This window comes from Pantherophis guttatus, chromosome 2 (genome assembly GCF_059756535.1).
Source record: "Pantherophis guttatus breed Tessera chromosome 2, ASM5975653v1, whole genome shotgun sequence".
Classification (NCBI taxonomy): domain Eukaryota; kingdom Metazoa; phylum Chordata; class Lepidosauria; order Squamata; family Colubridae; genus Pantherophis; species Pantherophis guttatus.
In genome coordinates, this window is record NC_142064.1 from 169619440 (window position 1) to 169639052 (window position 19613).

A 19613-nucleotide genomic window follows, 5' to 3' on the forward strand; every position below is an offset into this window, starting at 1 on the left:
AATTCTGGAAAATTATACAGGCATGGATCATGGAAATCACAGGTTATAACCTAATTCTGAAACTAGAGTACTATCTACTGAACATCAGGCCAGACAACATAGGCACAAATATATGGTATCTGTGTGTATTTATCACCACGTCAGCAAGAATATGTTTCGCCCAACATTGGAAGGGGAAAGACCTGCCGGCTGAAGATTTGATTTTGGAGAAAATTTTGGATTATATGGAAGCCGACAGACTGACTAAAGCATTGAGAGATCAAAAGGACTCCGTATATTTCCAATGTTGGGACAAATGGTACGTTTGGTTGAACAACAGACGCCCAAAAAGTCAAGTATAACCAGGATTATGTTTAATATATGTTAAATCTGACTGAAGCCTACATACCGTAAAAAGTGTAAATATCATGTAAAGTTCCTGTCGCGATCATTTGTTTGACTATTTCTTTTTTTTTTATGTATTGTTTTAAATAAATTAAAAAAAAAAAAAGCAACCAAAGAAATACAATAATTGCATTTAGGCTGAAGTTCAACCTAAAGATACATGCCCTGCATTTATTAATTTTTGGTAACAACAAAGAAACCTAATATTGCATTTGGTTTTATAACTTCTGCTTTCTTTACGTAATGCCCTCCTCTCCCTCTTTCTCTCAGCCAAATAGCAGCAGAGGTGGAACTGGAGTTTCCTTGTTTCATACATGAAAAATAATATAGCTCAAAAGAGACTCATTTTTTTATTTTATTTATTATTTTTATTTTATTTATTTATTTACATTTCATATTTCTTAATCATCTGTCTCCCTCAATCATCTATCTCCCTTCCCCATTACATCCCAGTGTTCCTGCTCAGCCTCTCTCCCCAGATCTCCTACATCTCTTGCATCCTTAGGGTTAGACCCAAGGCTTAATACAAAATAAAACCAAACTGTTGTGAAATAAAATGAAAAATGAGTGGTCAGCCAGATGCTATTTGCTAAAACTGGAAGAGAGGAGCTAATAGATCAACAAGTTCAGCATCCTGTTTCAAATGTAGGTTATTCCACAACATCATTTTCTCATAATACTTCTAAAAGAGAATCTTGAACAAAATCTTTCGTATGAATTATACATTGGTTATTTGCAGAATATAGCTTAGAGAAACTTGTATGAAATATTTCAAAAATATTCTTAATTTGCTTATAAAATGTTATCAGAGCAGAGATAAGAGTAATTATTTTGCCATAAAAAATAAAGTGTCCTTCACAATCATTGTATCTGTATTCCACATCAGTTTTAACCTCGCCTTTCAAAGTAAAAGCTATCCCACATGCTTTATTTGAATATTTATTAATATAGGTCAGCCAATCCAATTTCTAGGCCTTAAAAGGAGCAATTTGTAGGATACAATATGTGCCAGGAAAGAAAGGAAGGGAGAAGATAGAAATGGAGGGGAGGGGAAAAGAAAAAATAACAGAAGAGAAAAAAGAGAGTTGTCACTCATCATGATCTTAGCTTCTTTCCTTGTCTTAATTATTGAACACTAGTGACCACTGAACGTTTAACGGCTCGTATAAGGGGGTATTGATTGTTATTTCTGAAGTCCATAAACAAAGACTTTACATCTGTGTCTTGGGTGTCCCCATCCAAATAAAAGGTGAACTTCTGGAGCAATGTGCTGAAGAACAGGAAGAGCTCCATCCTAGCCAGGGCCTCTCCTGGACAGGCCCTCTTCCCTGCAATAGCAAACAAGAAAACAAAGCTTTTTTAGTAAGTATACCTGCTGGAATTCTGCCTGATAAAGTAATATCAGGGATCAGGCAAGCATGTGGATTTGTAATACCTTTCCCAGAGGACTGTACCTGCTGAGAATGGCATGAAAGCATCTCTTTTCCTGAATTGGCCTTTTTCATCCAAAAAATGATGTGGGTTGAACTTCTCTGGAGTCTCCCAATGGAGAGGATCACAATGTACCGAGGAGAGGATTGGCGCAACAGCCATGTACTAGAAGGGTAGGGGGTAGGGGGGTTGAGGAAACAGGTGACATTAGTTGGTGCAGATCAGAAAGAGCCTCACTTGTCACAAATACAATTGGCCAGCAGGGAGCAATCTGCAAACATTCTGAAATAGAATAAAGGGAGAGATATTTGGTTTAACTAATTTATTTATTAAATTTATACATCTCCCACTATCCAGGGGCAACTCTAGGCAACTTACAGTTCCATAAATAATGTGTATTAATACATATTTACTAAACTGCCTTGAATATGAAGGATCTCTGAGTACATAACAGGTTTTTTTTTCTGCAGACTATTTCGATTAGTAGTTATTATTGGCACACCTTGGGAATGTTGTAACCATGGAATTTTATGTCACAGGTTGTTGCCCGTGGAAGGTTCTCAAGGCGCTCAGTCTGATAACGTTGAACCTCGTGGACCACAGCATTTGTGAAAGGCAACTTCAACCGGTCTTCCATGCTTGGAGTTCGATTTCTACCCACTGCCTCATCAATCTCCTGTTGCACCTTAGCTGCGAGACAAACATGTTGAGATGAGATTGACAGCCTTTTACTTTCTCAGGCTGTGCACCTGCAATCAGCTATCACTTAGAAACATGTTTTCCAAAACACCTCCAGGGAAGACTCTTTTATTCAGGACAGTGGCTACTCCTCAAAGTCATTTTTAGTGGAGACCATTTCAATTTTTCTAGTGCAAGAAGAGGAGATTCTTATTGTGTATCTCTGTCTTGTGTCTTTCTTGATAAACTGAAAAAAAGCGAAGTCCCCACCCAAAGTTGGAATAAATAGTAATCAGGAGGAAAGAAACCTATATAACCTCAAAAATGGCCCTCATTCCTGAGAGGCCCAGCAGTGGGAAAATCTGCCTGAAGGCAGAGGGTGGTAAGAATTACCAGGTTAAATCAGGCTGCCTTTGGACTTTGGACATAGGAACAGCCAACATTTGAACAATGAAAAAGGATACTCAACTAGAAGAACTGCTGATTGAGCTTAATAATATGCATTGGGATATCATTGGATTATGTGAAACATGACAAAACGGCAAATATTTAGTTGAACTTGGTAGGACTGGGCATTTACTCTAGACTAGAGGTACTGAAGATGGACAATGTGGCAGAGTTGGTTTTCTCATCAACGAAAAGCTGAAAGACTGTAGTAAAATTTGAAGGTATATCAGACAGAGTATCCCAATGCATTGTTCAATTGAACAAACAATACAAGCTTCAAATCATCCAACCTTATGCACCAACAATAAGCTATAGTGATGATGAGGTTGAATAGTTTTATGATGATGTGGCCTGCATTCAAGACAAAGAAAGGAGGAGGACAGGAATTTTGAAATTAATCTAACAAATCACTTTGCTCTATTGCAAGATTTGGAAGGGTTGAACATTATGGACCAAAATAAACAAATAGTCAAAAACATCTAACTATATATATAGCACCACCGGAAAAACACTTTATACAGTCAAAAATCCCTGATGAAACTATTGTGTTAATGAAAAAACAATGAAGAATGAAGAATACCGGAAGTTTCACTAATAAACTGAAGTATGTTGAACTTTTCACGACTGTAAGAAAACATATCCAAGAAGAAACAAATTAGTTTAACATGAAGCTTGTAAAAAAGACAACTGAAGAAAACAAAGGGATTAATAGAGCAAATGCAAGCTTATAAATACAAGAAAGAAGGTTTTGCATTAAAACATGAAGATGGCAGTTTGTGTAGAACAAGACAGGAAATGTTTAAAATACTGTGTTTCTCAGAAAATAAGACTGAGTCTTATTTTCTTTTAGATTTGAAAATAAGCACTTGGGCTTATTTTCGAGGCAGTCTTACTTTTTTTGAGGTGCAGCAGGCCAGACTTGGTGAGCTAGATGCACCATGAACACACTGTCACCTCCATTCTGAACCTTCAGTGTTCGGAATGGAGGCTTTTTAGTGAATGGGACGAAAATGGGGAGGGGGATTTTCCTGCCTGCCATCCTTCCCTCAGTCTGTGCGGGGCTTGAGGAATGGAAGACAGGCAGGAAACTCCCCCTCCCCATTTTCTTCCCGCTCATCAAAAAGCCTCCCGCGAGCCTTCCAAAAAGAAGGAAAAAGCAAAGCAGCTGGCTGCGGACCTGCCAGCTTCGGGGAAGTGGCCCAACAAGCAGAAGTGCTGCGCCCAGAAAGAGAAGGGAAAAAGAAGTATTTGCGCTGCTCCAAGGGGCCAGTGGGCTGCAGCCAGACTGTTGCCCCCCCCCCATGCCCATACTACTACTTGTGCTGGCCATGTCCATCCCCCTGGGTTTATTTTCGGGGAAGGGGTAATATTAGGCCCACCCCCAAATAATTAGGGTTGGGCTTATTATTGGGGTGGGTCATATTTTTGGAGAAACATGGTAATTTTAACAAAATTATTAGCTATCCTAGTGGAGAAAGTATCAATTGCCAAAAAAAAATCAAAGAAAAATGGAAAAGCTTCAGGTAATGACTTTGTTACAGTTGAAATGCTGAAAGTTGATGGCCACAGTTTAAAGTAGATACTAGCAAAACTATACTCAAGATGCTTCAGAAAAGAAAAAATACCCAATGCATGGGAAAATGCTGAAGTGATTCTTATACACAAGAAAAGAGCCAGAGATTATTTTAAAAACTATCATCCAATAAACCTTCTTTCAGTCATCTACAAGGTTTTTACAAGGTTTCAAGAAAATAGGAAAAAAGAATAGTGAGAACATTAAACAATGGCATAGCCAAAGGAGCAGGCAGGGTTCAGAAGTGGCTACAGTAGAATGGATCAGATCCAGGTTGTTCAGCAAATCATTGAAAGGCACAATGAATACACCTTGCCTTTGTGCATGGCTTTCATTGACTATGTATGAAATGCTTTGAATGGCATTTGGCTCTGTATTTCAGCAAGCAATGATTAATGCATTGCTCAACCAAGGTGTAGACACTGTTTACATAAACTTACTACAATCAATATATTAGCATAGCATACTTTATTGCAGTCATAGACCAAAACACCAAAACATCCAAAACACATAGCTGGCACACGACCAGACTGAAGTGCAAAACGGCAGCAAGATCAGTGGTGGAAACCACTCCGTCAAACTCACAGTTCATGTATTTTAAATTTTAGCTCCAATCTATATGGACTATAGTCGATTAAAATTGTACATAGGTAGAAATACTATATTGCAATTTGCATAAAATCCACACATCGGCACTTTATACAACCACCAGCTAACTCAACCGTTGGCGATCAATAAAGCTAACCTCACTCAATGGGTCCAGCCCATCCCTTCCCCCGGCTCTTACATGCCAAGACTGCAGCAAAAAAATTTGCTAGTGTAATTTTAGAATCAGTATCTTGGAGTAAGAAGCGAAGACTAAGATTTTCAGATAATCCAGGAAATCTTTGGCAAATGGGAGAAATAAATTCTGACCCTATCTCCCGATAATAGGGGCATGTAAATACGATGTGAGCCAACGATTCTGGAGATCGGCCATCACATGAACAGTGGGTGGATTTCACACACCCGAGCACCTGCTATCTAGGACATTCGAGGGGATCACATTAAAACATGCCTTTAGAAAGGCCAACCTGTATTTAACAAAGTATAGCATAGAGAGATATTTGGGGGGGTGCATTCGGGGAGAAATACTGAGAGAAAACGGAGAACATACTCCAGCACCAAGTGCCAGATTCTGCTGTCTTTCAATATCATCCAATCGCTGAAATATCAGCGATTTGGCTGCATCTGGGCCAAGCATAAGGGCTCCAATAGGGGGAATACCTATCTTCATAAGTTTGGTATGAATATTGCAGGCCCAAGGACTGTGGAAGTCGTCCCGTCATAAGCATTGGCCTAAATAGTAGTCTGGAAGTCTGGCCCACAGGGTCAGCCAGTAGCCAATAGCACACTTCCACAGAACAATAGCGAGAGATGGTGTGCCCAGTTCCAAGCAGATTGTAGCATTACTCATGCAGGGGGGAACTCCCATTAGACGGTGTAAGAACTGGCTTTGAACTGTCTCGAGGAGGGAAATATTTGTTTGAACCCAAAGGGGGGCGCCGTATGTAATGGCAGCTATCACCTTTGCCCTATATACTTTCAATACTGAGGGAATATGTTGGGCTCCCTCCATGTAAAAGAATTGCAGAAGGGCATGCGTAGTGGCCTTGGATTTGGTGTGGAGGGACTTGACCTGCGCAAGCCACATGGCATTAGATTGGAAAAGAATGCCTAAATATTGGAATCTATGGACCTATTCCACTGGTATGCCATCGAGCTTCCATTGATAGTTTTTCCTGCTTCTTGAGAAAATCATAATCTTAGACTTAGAATGGTTGATAAACAGTTATTATTATTATTATTTATTCAATTTATATACCGCCCTTCTCCTAGTGGACTCAGGGTGGTGCACAGCCAAAACTAAAATACATAACAATACAAAATTTAAAATTAATTAAAAGAATTATATACTTTGGCCCGAATTAAAACAGTGCGAATTAAAACCCATTAACAAATTAAAACTAAACAATTAATAACCATTAAAAACTAAAAAAAGGGGTTGGCGCAACAATAGTTGGAAAGGATTTTAAGGGCTCTAAGCAAACACACCCGAGAGAATGAAAGAATTGCAGCATCGTCTGCATAGAGCAGGAGCGGGCACCTGTAGTCAGCTAATCTGGGGGCATGGATATAATCCAGTTGGACCATTAACGCCCTTCTCCAGTCGCTAATATATAAGTTAAAAAGAAGAGGTGCCAATATACATCCCTGTCTGACCCCCTTATTAACAGGGATGGCGTTGGAAAGGTCCCCTTATGGGGTAAGGTGCACTTTTGCCTCCGTTCCCTCATGCAGTTGGGAGATGAGTCAGAGAAGCCTTTTATCGATGCCCCAGGAAAGGAGTTTGCCCCACAGTTTATATCTGGGAATACTGTCAAAAGCAGCCTTTAAGTCTATAAAGGCAACACAGAGATGACCTTTCCTAGGGTAGAGTATTTTAAGGCAAGATGGTATAGGATCAGAGCATGGTCAATAGTAGAATGATTTGCTCTGATCCCAGCCTGCTCATGACTGAGCAGACCAGCCTCCTCAACCCAGCACTCCAGCCTGGACAGGAGGAACCGGGCATAGAGTTTCCCCAATACTGACAATAAACTGATGTTTCAAAAATTGCCTGGATTGGAGGGGGCAATCAATATATTAAAAAACAATGGTGACAATTTGCTTTAATGAACTTAAAGTGAAAATCAACAAAGAAGGAGTTGTACGACACGGCGATACAATATCACATATCCTTTTCTTAGCCTGCCTTGAAGAACTATTTCACAAACTAGACCAGGCAAAGATGAAATAAAAATCAATGGAACCTACCATATTTTTTGGACTATGAGACACACCATTGTATAAGACGCACCAAGGTTTCAAAGTGGTAAGCAACAACAAAAAAAGTTTTTGCCCTCCCCAGTCTCCAGGAGCACTCTGCAGGCCTCTCAAAGCCTCTGTGCACCCCGTTTTTGTGAAAAACATGCCTGTTTTTCATGAAAACAGGATGCCTGGGGCAGGGCTTCAGGAGGCCAAAAATGGCTGTATTCAGTGTATAAGACACAGCAACATTTCCACCCAATTTTTTTGGGGGGAGGGAGTGCATCTTATACTATGAAAAGTACGGTATTTAAATCACTTAACATTTGCAGATGATGTTGTTCTCTTCTCACAAGACCCAGAAGAGCTACAAAGACACATACAAGAACTGCACAAAGTAGGAGAACCAATTGGCTTAAAAATAAACCTGAAAAAGAGCCAGGTTATGTTTAATAAATTCACCAAAGAAAGAAAAAAGTTTATATATGGAGAAGAACTACATGTAGTAGATACTAGATATACCTTGGCCAATGGATCTCAATGGAAGGCGATACAGGAAAGGAAATTGAATGGCGTATTACATGTGGTTGGTATGCATTTGGCAATTTAAGTATAATTTGTATAATTATACAATCTGTGTTGTATAGGGGGGCAGGGGGGCAGCGGTCGACCCCGAGGCGCCTTGTTTGTGGGGTGCTGCATGGGTTGGTCCTCTCGCCCCTTCTGTTCAACATTTATGTAAAGCCGCTGGGTGAGATCATCAGTGGCTTTGGGATGGAGTTCCATCAGTACGTTGATGACACTCAGCTGCACATCTCCACCCCAGGCCACCCCAACGATGCCCTTGAAGTGATGTCCCAGTGCCTGGAGGCTGTGCGGGTCCGGATGGGGAGAAACAGGCTCCAACTCAACCCTTCCAAGACCGAGTGGCCCCATGGAAAGGGCTTGCAACTTGGGCGTCCTCCTGGATACACTGCTGTCTTTAGAAGAGCATATGACGGCCGTGGCCAGGGGGGCTTTTTATCAGGTTCACCTGATATGCCAGTTGCGTCCCTTTCTAGATCGGGACTCCCTACACACGGTCACTCAGGCACTCGGCACTTCCCGCCTGGACTACTGCAATGCTCTCTACATGGGGCTCCCCTTGGGGTGCACCGGGAGGCTCCAGTTGGTCCAGAATTCGGCTGCATGGGGGATTATGGGACCAACGGGGCACTCCCATGTGACACCTCTCCTGCGCGAGCTGCACTGGCTTCCTGTGGTCTCCCGGGTGCGCTTCAAGGTGTTGGTGACCACCTTTAAATCGCTCCATGGCTTAGGGCCAGGGTATCTATGAGACCACCTTCTGCCACCAATAGCCTCCCACCGGCCAGTTTGCTCGCACAGAGAGGGCCTCCTTAGGGTGCCGTCGGCCAGACAATGTCAGCTGGTGACCCCCAGGGGGAGAGCCTTCTCTGTGGCGGCACCTGCCCTCTGGAACAACCTACACCCAGAGATACACACGATACCAGACCTCTGGACTTTTCATTGGGCTCTGAAAACACATCTATTTCATCTAGCCGGGCTGGCTTGACCCCATCCTTACGGTTTTAAATTTATAATTGGTTTTAACTGGGTTATTTTAAATCGATGGCCAAAATTATTTAATGTTTTTTAAATTGCTTTTAAATTTTATATGTTGTGTTTTTACCGTGGCTGTTCACCGCCCTGAGTTCTGTTGAAGAAGGGTGGTATACAAATTAATTAATTAATTAATTAATTAATTAATTAATTAATTAAATAAATAAATAAATTTTTCAAGAACAACCTCCCCCTATCCCTGAAGAGAAAAGTTTTTGATCAGCGTGTGCTACCTGCTCTAAGATATTCCAGTGAAACATGGACACTAACCTCACAATTGATGCAAAAGCTCTGAGTGGTGCATGTCATTGCTTGAAGCAGTATAGTTCAAATGTTAAGGATGATATCTTGAGTTAAGAGATGTGGCTTTATACTGATGCAATAATGATCCTTAAGAAAAGCTATACTATATTAATTTAAACATTCATACTAGGACTCCATAAAGCAAGTACTCAATTAAAGTAACTGGTTGATCTGCCCTATGACTGTATGGGGGGAAAGGTTGCTGTTGTTAAAGCATTCAATCATATTTGCCTCTTCGTGATCTAATGCAGCGATCTCCAACCTCTCTGGCTCCATGGACCGGCAACAGTAGTGGCGGTGGGGGTGACAGATGGGATTGGTTTCTCATACACAATTTAGCTCCCACACTTTGCACACTTGCCCACTGTTTCTGTGGCCTCATTCCCAACAGTACTGAATCACTGACTAAGGATTTGGGACCCCTGATCTAGTGGATATTACTTCACTAGAGTTATCTTCATGTAATCTCAAGATTTGATGGAAGGCCCAGTTGTTTCAAGGGCATGTTAGCTAGCCAGAGAAATCTAAAAGCAAAACATTCTGTAAGAAGATGTTGGCAAAACACTTCTCAAAATTTCCCAGGAAAACTTCAGAAATGCAACTGCAATGAGTTCACTTTACTCAACAGCATCTTTACATTATTTTTTCCAGGATTAACAGTGGAAGCTCTAAGTGTACTGACACATTTGTGAATATTTCTCTACCTTGAATATGTGGCAATTTAGCTATTGCTAGGAGGCTGCAGAGCAAAGCATGACTTGTAGTTATTGTCCCAGCAATAAAGAGACCAAACACAGTAATCACAAGATCTTCAGAAGAGTAGATAACCTCAGACGAGTTCTGCTCCTGAAAAGAAAATAGAAAGGGAAAGGGAATGATGAAAATTCTACCTGGAATTGATTCAAATGAAATTTTTCATAGTGTCTCTTTCAGTTAAAGGAAACTTAATTCGACCAGACTGACTTTAGAATATGTACAAAACCTTTTCAATTCTAAAGTATTTCTGGGATCAACATCTGATACAGGGAGGAAACAGCTTGGCTATCTGGCCTACCCATCAAATATTTACCACAAGAAATGGCCAGTAGTAAAGACTGGACACTCTGAATTTGATTAAGATTGTTATTTAGAGCTGGACTAAAGCAAGTCTTAAGGTGTATGGTTGGGAAAGAAGATTAGATCTGAGCACAGAAGCTTGAATGTTGCATCTCAGAGACTAATCCTAATAGAAATTGCTCTTGCAAGATCAATAATTATCTTTATATCATCCATTAAGAATGTAGAAATTGTGTAAATTAGCATGTAAAGCAAAGTTCTATATGTAGTCATCCTCATAGAAGGGGGATAACTTTAGTAACTATTATGTCAGGAATACATGACAACAAATAGCAATTTAAAGTAAACAAAAAAGAAGGGGAGAATATTTTTATATTCTTTCATATGCAGTGAACTTGTTTCATCTTAGATACACATTGGAGATATTTAGACATTTATGCAGAGACAGTATCTATATCTACCTTCTCCAATCTATGAAGGAAGCAATCAATATAGTCACGCGGGTTCTGAGGATCCAATGTTTTCTTGTGCAATTCTACTTCCTCACGGATATAACCACGGAGTTTTTCAATCTCAGCAAAAGTCTTGATGTGTTGCCCAGGAAAGTATTCCATTATTTTTGGAAAAGTATTGTACACCTGTTGCAGAGTTGATGTTAAATAGTATACTTTTTTTAGACTATAACAGTGGAGGCTAAATGCCCCAAATATTCAGACATATTTAATATTTCACTCTGGTATTGTTGATTGTCAAACCTCAACTAGGTGCCAAGACCAAGAAGACAAATACCACAAAAATTTCAGGAAGCTATCTTTAATTTTAGTGTCGAGTAAATACAGTGTCTTGGAAACTACTGTATAGTAGGAATTTTTATTTATAATAAGTTCATTAAAGATGACTCTCTTTGAAAACCATTTCCCCCAGATCTCTCCTCGCCTAGGCTGAGTTCCTGTTAGGAGATATTTTGTCAAGGGACTTGCCTGCTACTTAACTCACCCGCCCGCCCCCATCTCTCCCATGAAAGGATAATGGTGAAAATGGTGATAGTTCTTGAAGCAGGAGAAAGAGAAGTTGGCTGTGGACATAAAGGAAATGTCTAAGAACACCATGGTAAGAAAAGAGGCCCCTGTGTCTAATTTGATATGATGATTAGTACAGCTAATATTATTTATGGTTAAATGTGTAGCATTGTACTTTTAAAATATTATAGTAATATACCTTTTAGTTTGATTGTAATATTGATATTCTCCTTATATCACAAACCTAATGGATTGGGGAATAATGGATACTATTTTCATTTGTTAAAAATTACAACACAGAACTATGTTTGAGAACTAAAGTTAACTTTGCAGTCAAGGAGTGAAAAACTACAGTGAAACATTGCTATTAGGAAGAATCAGCCCCTCCAACAAAATTTTGTATTTGAACCTCCCTGACTAGTTAAGAAATGAGTGAGTCCTAGAAACAATCAAGTGAGAGACAAAATTTGTTATGAGAGAAGGAAACGGTCCCCTGGGAAATCAGCCCAGCCAGGAGAGGTTTTCTGAGAACCAGTTTGTGTTTTGCTAGATGTCTAGATTTGGCTTCTCCTGCTTAGTAGCTCATCACATCTAATCTCCACATCTTTTATTTTAACATTTACACAAAGAGGGGGAAAAAAACCCACTAGTAAAAATGAATGTTTATGGCAGGAGGAGCATCAGAGAGGAAAAACATACCAGTCCTCGGAAACCAGTAAAAAATCTTATTTGAGACTCCACAATCTGCTGGTTCTCTATGAAGGTGTGATCTTTGTAATCAAATCGATTGCCAAAGACGACTGCACAGATCACATTAGAAACAGCACTTGCAACATTTCTTCTTGGGTCAAAAGATTGCCCTGCAACAAAGGCCACATAAATTTATGAGAGGAAAAAAAGAATTCTCATCACAAAACTGCAATAAAAACGGTTTGGAACAAACAAGTTATTCAAAGATTTTATTGGTAATTTTTGATAGATAATATTAGGGTTAAGGATGTCAAGAATTGTTTTCTCACTCCTTCCTCTGCCTTTTTCTGCTCATGGTGGGCTTTTTCTCCTTGAACCTTCCCTTCTTCACCTCTTAGAACAGCGGTTCTCAACCTGGGGGTTGCGACCCCTTTGGGGGTCGAACAGCCATTTCACAGGGGTCGCCAAAGCCCTCTCTCACCCCCCCCACTCCTTCACTCACCCTCACCCTCTGCCTCTGTTGGATCGCCGGTCGCCGGTCGCTTACCCCGCCCACTCCCAATCTATTGGTGCCTCCGGAGTCCCAGCTGATGGCTAGAGGGAAAAAAACTTTAAATTCTTGCCGCAGGGCTTCAAAGAGCCGCCCTACAGCTGATCAGTGTTAAAAGAAAACAAATGAATAGACCGGTGCCTGCAAAAATAGAAAAAACAGCCCAAGTTGATTTGATCAGCCTCCGGACTCTCAGCTGATTTGCTCTCAGCTGTTTTGTGGAGGGCTCTGTTGCTAGCTAGCTGCAAAGAGGTAAATTCCTGGAGCAGATTTTTTTTCCCCTAGCTATGCTGAAAAAGCGAAATTGAAAGTAAAGCAGGGTCTTTGCTGCAACGTGACAAAATGAGGCAGAGAGATTTCTTTTTCTTTTTCCTCACCAAAAAAGGTAGGTGCAAAACTGCAAACAATGGGAAATTTAGGGCAAAAGAGGAGGTTCAAGATTTTAAAACACAAAAGAAAAAAAGCTCTATTTAACTAGGGAATTGTAATAATTGAGATACTATTAATTGTATATTGTGTTGAAAGCAGAAATGGTTAAATTGTGGTTTGGAGGAATATATGGGGGAAATTATTTGGTTTATTATTATTATTATTATATTAAATATAATTAATTGATTTGTAAGAAATTGGATTGCATGGAAATAATTGGAATATTCATGTTCATATTGATTAATATACAAAAAAGATAGTTATATAACTAATTGATTTATATTAAAATGTTGAATTTGTATTAAACAACTGTATTACATAATTACATAATTAACCAATGTGAGGATGGATATAAAAATAGATGACAATGCGAAGGGGTATAATATAGAACAGAAGGGAAAAATTGAATTTGATTAAGATTAGAGATGAGGATGAAGGGTAATATTGGTTTTTTTAAAAAAATAGATGAGGAATAAATATGGTAAAAAGGAAATATAGAAATTGTAAATTTAATTGAAATGACTAAACACTGTGTTGGAAGAAATATCCTTCTGGGTTCTGCTCCAAGTGGGGAAAAAGACACTGGAAACATGGAGACTGCTTGGAAAGATGGTTTAATGGTGGACAGGATCACATGGCTTGAGTTCCTGAACAGAAAAGGGGCAGATACAGTAAATCCTTGGGTTTTTATGCTCTCTCTGGCTTTGCATTTCTTGGGGCCCTGAAAGAGTATCCTGATTGGTTGTCAGACTCCCAGGGGGTGGGGGTCTTAGCTAGCCTTGCTGGCTGATGGTCACATGTGCTTCCCAGGTTACATGCTTCCCAGGTCACGTGTGGTGAGTTTCGGTTGCTAGATGGGGCCCATTGTGTTAGTTTCTGTTGCTATTGTGTTGCAAATGTCCTTTGACTAAGGATTGACTTTGGCCCATTAACAAAGGGTGGGGGGCAGGAAGGTGGGAGCTGCTTTGTCTGTAAAATATGTTTCTCTATTTCTCATCCAGGGAAATATAATATTCTGCCTTTTTAATATTTCCCAAAATATTTCATTCTTCTAGGAAAGGGGTGGGTGCTAACCTCCTACAACTGTTTAAATTTGTGAACCGGCCAAATACTCTGTTCAAAGAAAATACGTTGTATGTTTGTATGTGTGTTTCTAATTATTGCTATTTATTGCTATTTATTCTCTTTTATTCTTTAAAGTTTAACAATTCATTCTTTATCTTAATATCTTTATATTTGTTTGGGGTTGGCTTTCTTCCCTTTCATCTTTTTTATTGTACAGCAATCTTTCTCCTCAAACCTACCACCTTTGTCTTTTCTTTCCTTCTTACTTTCTCTTCCCCCCCCTCTTCTTCTTCTCCCTACTTCCTCTTCCTTTCTCCTTCGCCTCCTCTCTTCCTCCCTCTCTTACCCTCACTCCTACTCTAATTTCCCTTCCCTTCCTTCATCCCTCTCTATTGCTATATCCTTTTATGCCTATGGACTACTCAGAGGACTGAAAAAGTTATTTTTGACTGGTCCTCGCACATTTGACCAGTCCTCGAACTTACGACTGTCCTCACAATTTACGTTTTTGCCCTATCTTGTCACCATGGTGAAGAGAAGCAGTTGTGAAATGAGTGACACGGTTGTTAAGAATGCTACAATGGGCATAAATGATGACCAGTCATAACTGCGAAGACTGGTCAAAAGTGCGAGGACCTGTCAGAAATCACTTTTTTCAGCCCTCTGGGTAGTCCTTTTGTGCACAGGGACTACTCAGAGGGCTGAAAAAGTTATTTTTGACTGGTCCTCACACTTTTGACCAGTCCTCGAATTTACGACTGTCCTCACATTTTACGTTTTTTGCCCTATCTTATCACCATGTTGAAGAGAAGCAGTTGTGAAATGAGTGACATGGTTCTTAAGAATGCTGCACAGGCATAAATGTGAGGATGGTCATAAGTGTGAGGACCAGTCAAAAGTGCGAGGACCTGTCAGAAATGACTTTTTTCAGCCCTCTGAGTAGTCCCTATACACATAGCCATGGCCACCCGGTCACATGACCTCCAAGCCACGCCCACAAAATAAGCCATGCCCACAGAACCGGTAGTAAAAAAATTTAGAATCCACCCCTGGTTGGGGGTCACCACAACATGAGGAACTGTATTAAGGGGTCGCGGCATTAGGAAGGTTGAGAACCACTGTCTTAGAAGGTTCTGCTTCCAGTTTTAACTCTCCTGATTCTCTCTCCCTCCCATCTTCTAATTTCTTTCTTTCTTCTCTCTATATTCTTTCTTTTTAAAAAATAATCTTTCCATTTCTTTTTTCTTCTGATTCCAGAGATTTGTCCATCAAAGATTATATTCAAAGGAGCCACAAATCTCTAAAGCAGAAGTGTCAAACTCGATTTTATTGAGGGCCACATCAGGGTTGTGTTTGACCATAGTGGGCTGGGGTGGGCATTGCCAGGATGGGCATGGCCAGCATGATGTCACTTGTGTTAGGGGGCACCTGTGGTGGCCTGAGTGCTCTGCCAGTGAAAACTCTGCCAGAGCACCATTTTCAGCTGTGATGGCCTCCTGCAACCTTCTACCAGCAAAAATGGAGCTGGGGGGGGGGTGCACATGCGGCCCTCGCAAGCTCTGTTTTTTTCTGGCAGAGGCACCTCAGGCTGGTCATTCACTATTTCCAGGGTGGCTCCACAGGCCAGATCTAAGCACCCTGCGAGCCAGATCTGGGGCCCAGGCCTTTAGAGCACCCTGCTCTAAAGGAATACTATTTATGACCATTTAATTCAGATCCACAATCGCTTTCCAATCTCCACCTCATGAAAACTGCCTGTTGTTGTCTTTCTACGCCTATAAGAGCAAACGTTATCCATGTTTTCCTTCCTGCCCTTAAATTACCTATTTCATTCATCCATAAATTCATTTCCTAGCTGCTGATTTTGCCTGATATATAATTATATTGAAATTTATTTTTTAAACAGTTTTTTCTTTTAACTGAGCAGTCTATTCCCTCAGCACTTTCTCCTTCTAATCTATCCAACTATTTTTTAAAATATCCCATACATATCTTTCTTTTTTAAAATCTCTTTCCAGAAAAAACTTGCCCATAGAAGATAGTTTTCCAAGGCATTACAACTCCTGAAAAAAAGTAGATTTATAGCTGTCAAGAACCAGGAAAATCAGGAGATCCAGACAGTCCAAATGGGTATAATTTTTTTTTTATAAGCTTAAACTTTCTACAAGAATCTGAACTACTAATAGTTAAAGGAAATTAGCGGGAGATAAAAGTAGAAGGAATTCAAGGTGGGCTGGATTTAAATTTCTTGTGGGCATGAAGGGATTCATGACTGATGATTTGTTTGACCCCAGCCTTGGGCTCAGCCTGATCATCTCCTACTATAGCCTTAATTTAAATCCATGTCACATCACAGATTTCCATCACTCATGCAGCCGATTCTTATCCATATTTTCCTTACCTCACTTTGTTTACCTATTTCATTTATCCATAATGTATTTTGTTGATTACTGAATTTGCTTGATACATGATTTAACATTATGTTCAAGCCTGGTTTAACATGATCATTCTAAAAAGAATCCAGGACTAAAATGTTTTTTTTCTATGTATAATTACTAAATTAATTAATTTCCTAGTATCTACTGCATGTTCCTTCAGTTACTACAACCACAATAAGATTTCACTAATTCTGGGCAAATTTTACAAAGCCAAGGACTGACACTGGATTGAAAAGAAAGACATAGCTTGAAAGCTGTTATATTTCCTCTGTGTATTTTTGCCTTCTCTCTTGAACGCCACTGTGAAAAGGAGAAGGGGGTACTCACTGCCTATCTAAGTTTTTCTTTATTTTGTGCACTTAAGTGCAGAGGACTTGAGTTTCAGCTCAGAATCTAGTTCTTCTGTAACTTCATATAGTACAACAAACCCTTTCCATTCTCATATTTTAAATACTTTTCCTACTATGATTCTTGTGTGAGAGAACAGTGTTCAGTTTCTTTAGAGAACCTTTTTTTGCAGCAATTTCCTCCACCAGACAAAGGGCTTCCTCCTGCACCCTCTCAGACATTCTTTTCTTCCCCATCCCAAAATCTCTCAAGGTGGACAGTGTGAACCGTCGCAGCTCCTTCCATTTCTTCTCATCAGTAGTACCAAATCCTGAAATAAAATACACAAAAAAGATCACGATATCAGTGAAGGAGGATATTTAGATACAATGTGATGTTTCAGGCACTTTCCTTTTTTAGCTCTTTGTCTCAATCATAGTTGAAACAGGCCACTGCATTGCAATAAATTATGCATCACAGAATTTTCCTTCCTCATATTTAATGCAAACCAGGCTTGATGTTTGAAATACTAATGAAGCAAACTTCACAATTTCTATCTTTCCATTCTTGACTGCTGTCATATGAAGAGAAGAATGAATGAGGCTATGAAAATCATGTCACAAGTTTCTGTAAATGTGTTCTAGACAGAAAGAAATCCCTATACTAGATATGAAACTCTATACTGAGATACAATTTTCAGTAAGCAGAAGAAAATGGAAGTCATTTTGAGTTATGGATTTATTTATTTATTTTGCTGTAGAGGCTTTATTGACAAAAATAGGCTCCTTCCAATTGCTTATGTACTTGCTTGCTTGATTGAATGCAAACAAGTTATTCTCAACTCTTAGCAATATTAGATTTCCCCCAACACGATCTATCCCTAACCTAATTTTTCAGGATTTGTAAGGGCACATTGTCATCATTTTAACTGAGTCAATTGATACTGCAGATGGCCATCCTCTTCTTTCTTTCCCTTCATCTTTCCTGCCATTATAGTCTTCCTTAGGGAGCTAGGCTTTTGCACAATCTGTCTGAAGAATGATCATTTGACTCTGGTCATTTCTGTTTTGAGTGGGAACTTTGAGTTGATTTGCTCAATGAGCTATTTGTTTGTTTTCTTGTCTGTCCACAATATTCTCAAGGATTTTGTCCAATATCAAAGCTCAGAGGGATCAATGAAAGGTAGAGATTGTTCTTCTTTCATGTAATGAACAACCATAATTGATTTCAGAAGTGACCAGTGGAAGCGAAATGGTGAAAAAAAATGTGTTCCTCCCTCTTCAAAAAGCATGACCAAATCAACATTTTGACAAAACTTCATTTCAAGTAAAACTTTCATAATTATCAATATTAACAGCATTCAAATAATTTAAAATAACTTACAGAAAATTAAAAACAGAAATAAAAATAAGAAATAAAAGAGAACCAACCTTTATTTTGGAACATTCGACTGTGCAAGGGAAAATGAGTTCGCCCACCAAATTCTTCTGCTTGATTTATCAAAGCATCTTTTACCACCTCATATCCACAAAGAGCAACCATTGGTTTTGATCCAATCCAGACAGTAAATATAGGTCCATACTTAGCTATAAGCTAAAGATAAAATTAGATGGAAACCCAGTGAATTAAATGATAAAGCATTTTTTGGTGAAATTATTCTAAAGCATGCTTAAAATAGTTCTTAAATTCACCATAGAGAGATCAAGCTTTACTATTTCTTAATATCTACAGAATACATCAATATGATTAGCTACATTACATTTATCTCCAAGCTAGTGAGATGACGGAAAAGAGATAATCACAATTTTGATTGTATAATTTATTTCTGTAAGTAATCTAGTTCTGCAAAATATTTTTGGTTCTTCAAAAGACATTTTTCTTGTTACAACATATTTTAATCAACTTTGTAATCTCCATTCTGTATTTAGATTGTTACAAGGTGACTTTAAATTAAAATTCTTATTGAGATGACAAAAACTGCAAATAAAATTGGACTCTTATAGAATAAATCAAACTCCTTAAATTAGGAAAATGTGCATATATATTTCAAAGTAATCACCTGAAACAGCAAAGAAGTACTATAGTTACCCAATCTTACCTTTTTATATGATTTGTTTAGAGGTAAAACATCTCGCTGAAAGAGGTTCCCCAGAATAGGCCGTGGAGTAGGTCCAGGGGGCAGCTGCCCTTTTCTCTTGTACATTTGGAAAGATGAGAAAAGGGTGAAAATTATAGAGAGAAGAAGCAGAGCTCCTGCCCATGCCAGCTCCATCCTTTTCTGAGTTATTTTGCTCTTCAAAAATCCAAAAAGCTGTTTAAATGAGACAAGATTGAAAGAAGGAGCCAACTGGATCCCCAATCACATCTAAATTCTTCACTTCCTCTAACCTTTGCACACTTACTTGTTTACATTCAGCTCAAATGATTCTTTTACCTCTATTAGTATAGGAAAGTTACTTATCAACATTCTTACCCTTGGACTGTTGCCAAAAATAAGTTACAGTTTGTTTGTTTTGGACGGAAATATAGACTTCATGTCAGTTGAGTTCAAAATATGGACATTCTGTCAGTGTTCGAGAAAAATCCCAACTCCAAATAAAAACTTTGAGGCAAGCATTTTTCAAAGTTTTATTTACTAGAATAGGTAAACTGGCACATCTGGGAAAACCCAAATCTGAGATGTCCAGGTTTTCCCTCAGTAAATCAAAACCTCCAAAACCATCCCCTCACTCCTCAGTCAATCACATGCTCCAATC

At 39.2% G+C, this 19613-nt stretch overlaps 1 protein-coding gene across 1 annotated transcript; it reads right to left on the reverse strand.

The window, feature by feature from the left end:
* Nucleotides 1–720: 720 nt before the first annotated feature.
* Nucleotides 721–19239, reverse strand: LOC148115424 (cytochrome P450 2C23-like). The gene is made up of 9 exons (XM_087887294.1): nucleotides 18956–19239; nucleotides 18288–18450; nucleotides 17039–17188; nucleotides 12058–12218; nucleotides 10801–10977; nucleotides 9988–10129; nucleotides 2318–2505; nucleotides 1839–1980; nucleotides 721–1712 (listed from the first exon to the last, which is right to left on the reverse strand). Exons 1-9 carry the CDS (start codon nucleotides 19127–19129, stop codon nucleotides 1510–1512), a joined length of 1500 nt encoding a protein of 499 aa, XP_087743420.1. The 5' UTR covers nucleotides 19130–19239; the 3' UTR covers nucleotides 721–1509.
* Nucleotides 19240–19613: the final 374 nt, after the last annotated feature.

Excerpts from the sequence above, each read along its gene's own strand:
- LOC148115424 (XM_087887294.1), bottom strand. The coding sequence starts at position 19,129 with ATGGAGCTGGCATGGGCAGGAGCTCTGCTTCTTCTCTCTATAATTTTC. Across the intron at positions 1,981-2,317 it reads ATGGTTACAACATTCCCAAG|TACATGGCTGTTGCGCCAAT; the intron begins GTGTGCCAATAA and ends CTACCCTTCTAG. Across the intron at positions 1,713-1,838 it reads TTTCATGCCATTCTCAGCAG|GGAAGAGGGCCTGTCCAGGA; the intron begins GTACAGTCCTCT and ends TTGCTATTGCAG.